The sequence below is a fragment of the Puma concolor genome, chromosome D2, assembly GCF_028749965.1.
Source record: "Puma concolor isolate L17-30 chromosome D2, mPumCon1.1.hap2, whole genome shotgun sequence".
Lineage (NCBI taxonomy): Eukaryota > Metazoa > Chordata > Mammalia > Carnivora > Felidae > Puma > Puma concolor.
In genome coordinates, this window is record NC_141677.1 from 7,356,236 (window position 1) to 7,368,547 (window position 12,312).

Here is a 12,312-nt window from a genome sequence, read left to right on the forward strand (position 1 = left end):
ATGATAAAACTGATTTCCCAGAACGATGAAGTGCTTTGATTAAAGGTGATTCAAACAGTTAATGATAGGGGTGCCTGAGTGGCTCAGTTGGTTAGCGTCCGACCTCGGCTCAGGTCATGATCTCGTGGTTTGTGAGTTTGAGCCCCGCGTCGGGCTCTGTGCTGACACCTCGGATCCTGGAGCCTGCTTCGGATTCTGGGTACCCCCCTCCCTCTGCCCCTCCCCTGCTCATGCTCTGACTCTCTCTGTCTCTCTCTCTCTCTCTCTCTCTCAAAAATAAATAAACATTAAAAAAAAAAAATAATAGCATTCAGAGTAAAAGTTGAGTCTCCTGACACATTGTTGAACTTTTTTTCTCTACTGTCCCAGAACTGCAAAAGAATTTTGAGACTGTTCAGAATTAATCTCTGTACAGCCCTCCTGAAACCAGCTCTCCTGAAAGGTCATGTAATGCTGTTGAAATAGGCCTATTTTGACAAGGCTCATCAGTTCATACCCATTTTTGCTGATGTTTGGGCATTGAGTGGCCCCTGGCTCAAGTAGAAGAAAGCCAGCTTGAAGTTGTTGGTCTTATAGATATAATGCTGCCAGCTGCCTTTAAATCTTTGAAATTTGTCTAAAAACTTTCCAATAATATATCACATGCTTACCTATTGGTTGCAGTCCTAGCGAAATAATATATTTTTAACCTTTAATGAATATGATTTCATCGTAAGAAATGAGCTGAGCTGAGCTGAACATGGTAAAGCTATTGTTATACAACCGTGGGGTTCTTCTGGGGAAGTGTCTTATAATAAACAGAGTTGATTATCCAAAGTGGCTTTATTCTTGAAACATCTGCTAAAAATTTACCCTCTTGCAGTATTTCCTTTTAGTCCTCATGATCTGATCAATAGCGTCAGTTCTCTTTCTCTGTAGAGGTGAAGAGAGATTTGACAAACTCTCCGTAGATGCGCAGTTTTAAAATTGTGATCCATTATTACAAGAGGTACATATATTTGTTACCAGCTTTTCAGTTTATATAGGATTACTTTTATTAAAACATTATCTTTAGTGTTACTTTGTTTATATCCTTAATTTCACTTGTAGAGAAGCATTAAGAAGCTGAAGAAAATTGTGTTCTGGTGACGTGTACAGGCGAGCGTATTGTTTCTCCTCCTCCTCCTCTTTCCCCCCCCTTCCCCCTCCTTCGCCTCCTCTTTTTCCCCCTCCCTTCCCTCCACCCCCCCTACTCCTACTCTCCCTTGTTTTGGAGAAAGAAGAGCCAGGTGTCATGTTTTAGTGAAGAATTTGTGGACTTGGCAGAGACACTCCCAAAATAATCGGGGGCCATCTTGCCATTTTCTCAGCAGACTTGGGGCAGATTCGATGGCACAGCGGTGGGTGGGTGCCAGGCGACCATAAAATGTGCCGCTGTGTTAGTACTGCCCAAATAACACTCCGGACTTTGACTGTTGCAGAGAAGTCAAAGTACAACTGATAACGTCCTCTGAAGAAAAATGTTTTCTGAGAACAGGATAACCGCTGGAGGGAGAGAAGTGTCCTTCTTTTATGGGCTAATTTGTAAGAAGGCAACTGGGTTACACTTCCCTAAAGGTCATTCCTTTGCATAGTTGATCCTGTCACTTTAGGAGTACGTGGCAGATTATGCTAAAACAAGCTGCCAGTGATCCTCCCCCCGCCCCCCACCCCCCACCCCCGGCTCACCTGAGCATCTGCAGGCTTGGCCCCCATCTAGTCCTGTGCTTCCCAGCCCACACTTACCCTTATGAATCTGAATCCGAGTCAGCTCACAGTATGTATTATAAACTGTGAGTAAAGAGCTAAAGCGTCCTGCTAATGCTGGTAAGGATGTATTTGGGAAAGATTCCCTAAGTTTCGGAAATCAAAGAAGCAGCCTTTTGTTATATGACAGATGTACCCAGAATTTCTGCCACTCCTCTCTCCCTTGCCTTCCCCACTTCTAGAATGGTGGCAGGTAAAGTAAGCATTGATCATTGTTTGCTTGGATTAAACCTTAGGAAAGGTTCTTTTTTGTGTTGAGCTTCAGAGTTCTTTTTTGTGTTGCTTTCAAAGCTGTTATTAGAGATAAAGTTCCTTTAATGATCTTTGTATGTGACTTCATTAGCTTATGTAATGAAGACTTAAACTCTCAAGAAATAATAAATATTAACTTTATTCTAAGTGATCCCAAGAAGAGGAAATTTTCTAGTTTCTCTGAGGACTGAATTTTTTATGTCCTCATCATATAATCAGGTTAGTTTTTTTTCTAATTAGTTACTAACTTTCCCCATATGATAACCTAATAAAATTTTCTCATTTTCTCCTCATTTAAAATAAACTGCAATTCTCCTCATTTTCAGTAAAACAAAACAAAACAAACTCCTAATGTAACATTCTTATTTTTTCTAACACATTAATTCTTCTGGGCTAAACTGTGTTCCTTTTATGCATGATATTTAAGCCTGTTATACAGTCTGTATATTCATAAAATTATAAGCTCTTTATACACTGAAGAACTCTAGCAATGACTTAGTTCAGACCTGTTGTGATATAAATGACCAAGTAGATCTGTAGAAATCAGTCTGTCCTAGGTCATTTCATCTGCCTGTGTAATGACTCAAAACTATACCTCCTAATCTCAAATCCAGTATTCTTTTTTTCTTTCTTCTTAAAAAAATGTTTGTTTATTTAGAGAGAGTGCACACAAACATGCGGGTGGGGGAGGGGCAGAGAGTGAGAGAGCAAGGGAGAGCGAGAATCCCAAGCAGGCTTCGCGCTGTCAGCACAGAGCCTGATGCGGGGCACGATCTCATGAACTGTGAGATCGTGACCTAGCCAAAATTAACAGTAAGATGCTGAACCAACTGAGCCACCCAGGCACCCCAAATACAGTATTCTTTCTACATTACTGTCTTCTTCTGTGCAAAGTATTCTTCTTTATTGTTTTGAGCCCCAAAGTAGAAATAGAAACTTAAAAAAAAAAGCTATATTATATTAGCATGCTTTCAGTTTTCTGTCATAAGCCCAACTTAACAAAGCTTAAACCAAGGAGACATTTATATGGGATTATATTACCATAAAAGCTCTGGCCTGGACATAGATGCTTAACAGGTGTCCAGAATCTCTCTTTCTCTCAACTCTCTCCTTTCCTCTGTATATGCTTTATTTTTAGGCAGGCTCTCTGCAATAATAGCAAGGTTTACTTTAATAACTACAATGGGAAGAGAGCTATAATATGAGCAGAAATTCCTAGATTGGCTGCTGATTTACCTGGATTAGGGCATGTATGCATCCCCGAACCAAACATTCTGGCCAGACGCTTGGGACATTTATCTAAAGCTGAAGAAGACAGTCCACCTGACTTCCCCGAAACCATAGGGGTAATGATAGCTTCCCAAAGGGGAAAGGATGCTGTGCAGAGAGAACAATATCAGTTGTCTGCTTCGTATTATTCTCAAGGATTCTGTGGTTCATGCATCACTACTTTTAATACGTTACTTACAATCAAGTTTCCCAGAACGAAGCACTGTTCTACTCTAAACTTTGGCGATTCTTCATAGATGGGAAAAACTGTGTTCTAAGAGGTGGTGACCTCTTTCATATTACCTTGTTAGTTTGTGTACTGTTAATGAAACCCAGGACACTGGAGTGTAAAGCTCTAGAATCAAAGTCACATTTAGGTTCAGGTCCTAGTTTTGGACAGGATAATTATGTGTACTGGGATTGTTTTCTTATCCTTGAAACAGAGGTGATAGTGTGTGTCTTATACAGTTGTGGTGGTGTTAGGGAGCTATGTAAACTGTCTGGCACTTAGTTTAATATACAGTAGCTACTGTTATATGTTGTCATTGTAATAATAGCCATTCCTAGGAGCTAGATTTCTTCCTTTGTTGAAACATTGTGAAACAGATTTTCAAGCTTCAAGCAAGCACTATTATTTTAAAGCATCAACATTATTTCTTAGTTTAGAAGTGCTAGTGAAACGTTTACTGGGGTATAAAATTACTTTTTTTTTAAATTTTTTTTTAACATTTATTCATTTTTGAGACAGAGAGAGACAGAGCATGAATGGGGGAGGGTCAGAGAGAGGGAGACACAGAATCTGAAACAGGATCCAGGCTCTGAGCGGTCAGCACAGAGCCCGACGCGGAGCTCGAACTCACGGACTGTGAGATCATGACCTGAGCTGAAGTCAGCTGCTTAAACGACTGAGCCACCCAGGCACCCCTAAAATTACTTTTTTAACTGAGGAATCTGTATCATGAATTCATCTTAGAGAAAATGATCTGAAGGTCCCAATGCACAGAATATGAGCAAAACATTGCATATCTTGTGTTCTGGTATCCAGGTGGTGTTCTGACCTGGAAGCACTACGACAGTATTCTAGGTTTGAAAGGTGTGTATAACCTATACTTTTAAGTTTCTGTTTTTTAAGAGATTAATCACATACAAGGGGCTTACATCAAACAATTCAGGTTAGAAAAATAAGTGGTCTATTAAACATACAGCAGGCAAATGTAAATTTCAAAAGCAGATGACAGACTATCACTATCAGTGCATTTACAACAAGATGTATAAAACTAGATCAAGTATGTCATTTTGTATTAACACAGGGAGCACTCCACAGTGAAGACAGAGCGGTATGAACTCTTATGTGCTAAGCATAACATCAAATGTAGTAAGCATATGCTGGCAGAAATGAAGAAAAAATTGACAGTAAAGGAGTGATAATAGGAATCTTTAATCTACTTGAGGATCAAGAAGGTACAAAATGAGAGCTATAGATGACTTGAATAATATATAAAAATTAGCCCATAAAATGTATCTTTTTTCTTTTTTTGTCATCCACACAACAGTTACAAAAGATTAATAATTCATTAGGCCAACTACAAAGAAAAATCTCCTCTCCAAGTAGAATTATATAAACCCCATTCCTTGATTATACTTCAATAGAGCTAGAGATGTTTTTACAAAGTTTAACTAAATCAACCATTTGGAAATTTAAAACCAGTTACTTTAAATAACTTTGGGTCAGTGGAGAAATACAAATAAAGAGTATTAAGATAATAACAAGTAGGAAAGAGGGATTAGTAAAGATGGAAATCTAAATTTGTGAGGTAGTAAACAGTAAACCATTTGCGCTGACGATCTCAAACACTTGACTGTATGAAAATGCCAGTAAAATCAATACATCTCTTCTAAAGCTCTTTTCAAGGAAAAAGGAGAGGGAGGGGAAACAAAAATTATAATTAAGTGTGATAAAGGTGATGAAACCACAAGGTGCAGGTAACTAAATTATATCTAGGTGTGTGCTAATGAAATTTGCAATTTTCAATTGGAAGCAGGCAGTTTTCAATGAACATCACTGCTTGAAGATGAAATACAAAATTTAAACAGGCCATCCACGAATCTAAATGTATAGGAGACCTCAAGGTGTACCTGATCTGAATTGCATTTCAGGTGGCTGCTATCAAACCTGGAAGTATCAAATAAGTATATCATCTAAGTTGGTCTAGATGTTAGAAAATATGTAAAACTTCCCAGATTTTTTTTATGTTGTTACAGAATTACAATGTGTGATAAATTTTCTTATTTAGGTAGGCACTGGGAAACCATTTAGCATTTTGAATTGTCAGTGTGATTAATCTTACAGTTTGTAAAATTAATCACAGAGTGGTGTAAAAATAGATTGGAGAATAGATAAATCAGAGGCTGCTAATCAGTTGGCTATTGCAAAATTTAGAAGGTGGCTGAACCAGAATAGCCACAGAAAATTGGAACTGGTGTTTGGAGAGGTATTTCGCAGTCGAAATCTGGACTCTGGCATCTGAATAGATGCGTAAGAATCTAAAATGTATATTCTAAATGAACTTAACCTCCGGTTTGCCTTTCATTTTGTGTGTACTCTGTGTGTGTGTGGGGGGGGGGGTTGTGTTTGTGTATTGTGTGCATATGCCAGGTGGTTGATACACCTACCAATCTCTGCCTTTACTCTGCTGCCTAGACCTTTCTTGTACTGCTGGGGTTTCCTTACCTTTTTTTTCTATAACCCTGTGTATATCACTACTGTCTCTCAGATTCTTGGCTTTAGTCTAGCAGGAAGAAGATGGCAGGATTGTATCAGTGGTTGAGTGTAAACTCTGGAGTTGGAGCACCAGGATGAAATGTAGTGCCATTACTTGTAAGATGTGTGACCTGACCTCATCTATAGAATGACGTTACCAATAATACCCACTTCCTGAGTACTAAATTATATTTATGAAAATACTTAGAACAAAGCAAAGAACATGGTAAGAGTTCAATAAACAATAGTGGTGGTGGTATTAGAAGAGGTTTTGGGTTCAGGTGCTGGAGAAAATAGTGAATATCATTAATAGAAATCACAAGAGGTTGGAAGAATATGAAAGCTTCGGTTTTTGGGTATGGTGTGTTTTAAATGCTTCTAAAGTTTTTGGCTAGAAATGTCCAGCCAAGTATTGGAGATTCTGGATTGGGAGTTGGGAATGAAGTCATATTGAGAGACACAGGTTTTGGAGTTAATGTTTAAGATTGATAATTAAACTACTATAAATAACAGAGGATTGACAAAGAGGGGCTCTCTAAGATCAGATTTTTGAGGTATGCCTACCTTTAAGGACAAGAAGAAACAAGATAGCCAGTAAGGATAGGAGAAAACCTTTAGAGATTGGGTCCTGTGACAGGCAGAGAATTTTCAAAATGGCGACAAAAAGTGATCCAAGATGGGACTAAGAAAATAGCAGGAAATGACCATGAAGAAATCAGCCTCGATATAACAGATTCCGATGAGGTAAGGAGTGGAGGCTTACCTTTGGGAGTTGTTTTTTGTTTTGTTTTTGTTTTTGTTTTTTTAAGAGAGAGAACAAGAGAGCGTGCACATGAACAGGGGAGAGGGGCATGGGGAGAGAGAGCAAGCATCTCAAGCAGGCTTGACACTCAGTGTGGAGCCTGACACAGGGATCGATCTCACGACTCTGGGATCATGACCTGAGCTGAAATCAAGGGTCGGATGCTCGACTGACTGAGCCACCCAGGCATCCTCTTTTCAGACTTTGTATAGAGAAAGAGGATGTCAATTTGAGAGAGATACAGGATTTGGGGAAAGTGTGAATTTTCAGTCTTTAAATTGTTTGTTTTGGATAAAGAATGAGGGTTACCTGAGCTGGTTATTTGGAGGAAACAGAGCAAAGGCAAATGCCAGAGAGGGGTTAATTAATAGAGCGATGGCCAATATGGAACCTAGGTGAACATGAAGAGACACTTGTATAAAATATCAGGAGTGAAGAAATTTTAAGATGGGAGAAGGGAATTTGGTGAGTGCCCACACTGGATGACCTAAGGGTCCGCGGTGAAATAGGAGCTGAATTCATTGAGGAGGGTGTATGGGACAGCATGGAAAGAGAGGTGGTTCGACAGCGTGCTGAAATCCCTGTGGTCGAGCGTTTGATACGCGCACGCCAGAAGAGCGAGCTATCGAATGATGGAGATCGGGAGTCAGGGAGACCGAGTAAAGACTGCAGAAAGTGGGCTGAGCAACGGTGGGAGGCACACCAAGCCTCCTCCGGAACCCTTCCTCCTGCTCTGTGAGCGTCAGGGGTTCGGAGAATCGAGGGCTGCCTTTTGAGATGACGGCCAGGAATGTGGTGTTAAGTAGATCTGAAGAATGCTAAGTATAGCTAAAATTAGAATGTTTTAGAAGTTCTATTTGAGGATGAAAAGGTTAAGGATGTAAGTAATTTTCTTCCCGTTTAGAGTGGGTCATTAGTGGTAGAGGGTGGAAATAACTTTTAGGGTATAGTTATAGACCAGTTTAAGCTTAAATGTTCTTGGTTCACTTAAATGAAAAGTGGACATTTTGAAAACATGTAGTATTTTTTAATCTCCAGGAGCTTTAAAGGTTAGCCCACTTTTCATATGTGTAAAACAAATTTTGAAGAGCCTAAAAATGTTCATTTCTTAGAGTTTAAAAGAGATATTTTATATGAAGTCTTTATATTCAAAATGCTATAGGTAAAACATGCACATAAGCCATTATTTTCAGTATATGAATTCAGGAAATACAATATTTCAAGTGTTATAAATTTGCATTGTCAATTTAGTACAGAAGTTGCATTCACTCATTTCAAAATCTAGGTAACAGTTTGATTCATTGTACCATTAATTAAATTTTAGTAAGTGTGCATCGTGGCCACGAGAGACGAGAAGAGAGAGGACACATTGAGGCCTGGGGTCCATACATATTTGAGCCTTGCAACTTTGTTATGTCTGCTAATCCGAATATAGTGAATCGGAGGTGCTGGTAGGTAGGAATTACAAAGTTAAGCTGCGGAAGCTTAGTTATGCATAATTTGATGGTAAAGTCATTAATTAAATTTAAATTGTGCTTTTCAGTGTTTTTCTTTGAATTGTGTCAGTAATTTGGTTCAGCTTATGTTTAGACACAAGGATTCATGCAGTGTTGACATCTAACACATTCATACATTTTTTCTCTATACATGTGCCTAGCCCTTTGGGTAAGGATTGACTCTGTATATAAACAGCTGCATTATAGATATGCTACCAATCACTTGCTACTTGAGAAAAATTAAAGCTTTGAAAACCTTTAAATTATTCATACAAACGTATACCAAGAAGATAAAGAGGAAGAGGTCATCTGTCATTCCACTAAACTCCAACAAATAATTTGACAACTTGGCCTTCTTACGGACTTCCATTGATTGAATTTTGTAGATTTAAATTTAATTTATAGACTAGATCATAAATTCACATGGTTCAAAAAAGGTTCCTTCCTCCCCAGCCGTCTTCCGTCTGCTATTTTCCCCCAACCTGCTTTGCAATTCTGTGTTTTATCTTGATAAAGTGTGTTGTTTGCCAAAGTAGCATTAAATAATGTGATAAACCATTTTAAGTTTAAACACTTCGTAAACTTTAACAATGATTTTAACATTAATTTTTATAGCAGCTTTTCACAGTAATACTATTTCACTGCTATTTCTTTAAGAAAATACTGTACACAGGACTAAAGTTCCATTTCTTCTAAAATTGTACTTTAAATATAGATAGAATTTCTAAAACCACTAATTAGGATTTGCATAACGTTTTGTCAGTTTAGCATGCTTTTGTGTAACTGCATGTAGTGTTTAATCCTCGTGAGAATCCTGTGAAGAAGATAGGCCGTTTATTAACTGTCTTCATTTTTCCAAGGAAACAAATCAGAGTTTGTATTTTGACTGTCAGCTTTCAATCCAAGTCTTCTGATTGTATGGTCTTTGCACTGGAGCCAAAATCTTAAATCGTTTGTCCTGATTTGAAATGGCTTTTATCCATTTTTGACATTTTATGTATTTTTTAATTGCAATGAACTTATGCTAACTTTTAAAAATTACTGAGAATACTACAGTGAATACCTGTTTACCTGCTATTCTGCGTATCTGTCTTTAAACTCATAAACGTACTTTATCGAAAGCATTTGTGTCCAGAGTTCTTAACACATTAGGAAATTTAGGTAACAACTTAAAAATACTGCTCATTCTTTTTTCTCTTGAATATACTTTTAAGTTTTTTGCAAGTCACTTTTAACTGTCAGACAGCTTAATGTTACTATTTGCCTTTTATTTCTAAGTTAAAATGCTTAAGATTTTTCTGAAGTCACACATGTAATAGGAAAAGAAACCTTAAAAAAGTACCCTAATACCTCATTTATTCTGCATCACTAATAAATGCATGGCTGCGCACATTAGATTTTTTCTTTAGATAAGTGGGGTTTTTTTTAATAGCACATGAATTAAATATATTTTTAGCATTTGTAATACTTAAGTTTTCTCAAACATTATGTCTATCCCTGGTTTCTTCCGCAAAGAGATACGTGCAGCTTGGGGACATCTTGAGGAACCTCTGTTGTGGAACTCTTGTCTCCGTTTATGCCAGCCACATGTTCCTGGATTTGTTGGGGTCTGTGGCCATCACTTTTTGCTGCTACTGTTTCTGTCTCTTAAAGGCACTGTACCTTCACGTACGCTGCTGATTCTGATATACTTTTGCCTGAAAAATAACCAAGCTTTTGAGGAATTGTGGGTTTAATGAAAGTCCATACATTTTTACGGGAGGCCCTGTGTGTAAAGACACAGCTGCAGTGGCCTTTGCTTATCGGGATCCTGGGCCGGGGAATTGCTGTGACCATTGAATAAATGAGGGTATTGTGATAACTAGATTTTAAGGGAGAAAAGTTCTTCTCGTATTTTCCTTTGTACCGATGTTGCTCTGATTTACTGTGTTGTTGAGGTGGATTTAAATATTAATCATTTAAGGTCAAATTTTTAATGTGTGTATGTTCTTCAGTGGGCACAACCCATGTAACCATAACAATTTAGTGAAATAACTATAATGGAATTTTTCTTTTGAATGTGGCTTTTCTTTCTTTTTTTTCCTGTCCACCAGGGAGTAACTATTCCCAGTCAGAGGCGCTATGTTTATTATTATAGCTACCTGTTAAAGAATCATCTGGATTATAGACCAGTGGCACTGTTGTTTCACAAGATGATGTTTGAAACTATTCCAATGTTCAGTGGCGGAACTTGCAGTAAGTGCTCTAAATTCTCATCCTTCCGTGTGTTGGAACACTTTTCTGAACATATGTAGAAGTTTACATAAAAATCTAGACAGAAACAACACTTAACATTTATGCAGGGGCATATATGTCTGAACTATCCAGACTAATTAAGTAGCTCAATTTAGCACATTGGACTAAGAAAGCCAATAAATGTAATGTCTTGGAAGCAAAATTATGTTTATGAAAGAAACATTCTTTGCTGCATCTACCAAATGCAGCCTAAATTGTGATCAGATAACTGGAAAACCTATCCCATTAGAGATCTACCATCAGAGTGGCAGTGGGATTCGTTAGTTTATTGGTGTTGGGGCAGGGACTGATTCCTTGATACTTAGGAAGACTAGATGGTGATAGTAATAGTGACTGGGACAATAAAAAGAAAAAAAATGATAAGACATGGTGAAAAGCTGAAGTATATTGAGAGAATAGGGTTGGGTCAAAGTATGTGGAGCATTAGAGAAAACCTGGATTTAGATCCAGGTTCCCATTCTAGCTCTGTCATTGCTGTACTGTGCAACCCCGGGCACACCATCTACCTGTCTTTGTGTTTGCTTATCAATAAAATGAAGATATTTTGAGATCTGAAAACTTCCTAGATACATACTAACTAGAATAATGTCGGTGATGTCTGCCTCACATTGACCTCTGGCTTACCCTAACCTCTGTAAGCCTTCCTCAGTCACCCCAGTCCTGTTCTGCTTCTCTGCTATTCTTGGCTGGAGTTCTCAGCCAGCCTGGTAGGAGCCTTCATACTCAGACCCAGAGCAGTGAGTCAAGAGAGAACGCATAGAAGGAAGTATCATCCGACCCTGTGAAAGATCAGACTGCTGCTGCTTTTTCCTGTATCAGAATTTTATCAGAAGCATATTAGTTCTGCCTTGGCAGTGATTAGCCATGTTGTCATGTTTAAGAAATAAGTTTTATTTATTTATTATTTAGAGTGCAGTTTTGTAGTTTGTAGATAAGATCCCACTACATTATTTCTTCGAATACCTCTAATAATATTTCAGTGAGGTTCTGTAATTTGTTAGTGATTTTAGTTTTTAGCTTTAAGTTTCGCTTCTTGAAAATATTTACATAATTAAAAAATTCTATCCCTAAATTAATTTGTACCTAGGAAATTAATTTCTTGGTTGTGTTTATCCTTTTCAGTTAGGTGTAATCACCTTCATCTTATCTTTCCTACATTCTTAGAACTAGATAATTTCATCACGACCACAGATTTATTAATATAACATGTTATAGCCTTCTGAGAGACCTCACTGATGCTTTTGTCATCTCAGTACAATTTTTAAAAGTGCCGATAAAAGGCACAGCATAGGGAATATAGTCAGTGGTACTGAAATAGTGTTACATGGTGACAGATTGTACCCACATCTGTAGTGAGCACAGCGTAACGTGTAGAGTTGTGGCATTACTGTGTTGTACACCTGAAACTAATATAACGTTGTTATATTAGTCAGCTATATCAAAACAATAATAATGTTTTGATAAAAACTTCTAAACGCAAGGCACTGAACTGTCAGAGGTAATTGACATAGGGGACTTAAATTCATAGGGGAGAAGGAAGAAGGAAGGAAAAACTCCTGCTCTTCCTGTAGGGTAGATATCCGGTTTAAGAGCCAAAAGAAAGGTATTACAGATTAGGGACATTTGCTAAGGGGAGGAGAACATTCAGTTCA

General features: G+C 37.9%; 1 protein-coding gene across 3 annotated transcripts in view; it reads left to right on the top strand.

Annotated features, from left to right (window-relative positions):
* Nucleotides 1-12,312, top strand: part of PTEN (phosphatase and tensin homolog) — a 93,270-nt gene that overhangs the window by 68,736 nt on the left and 12,222 nt on the right. For all 3 annotated transcript variants that reach the window (XM_025915085.2, XM_086679528.1, XM_086679529.1), the window contains exon 5: nt 10,459-10,600. In XM_025915085.2, the coding sequence (XP_025770870.1) occupies nt 10,459-10,600 (142 nt within the window). The remainder of the gene's footprint in view (nt 1-10,458; nt 10,601-12,312) is intronic.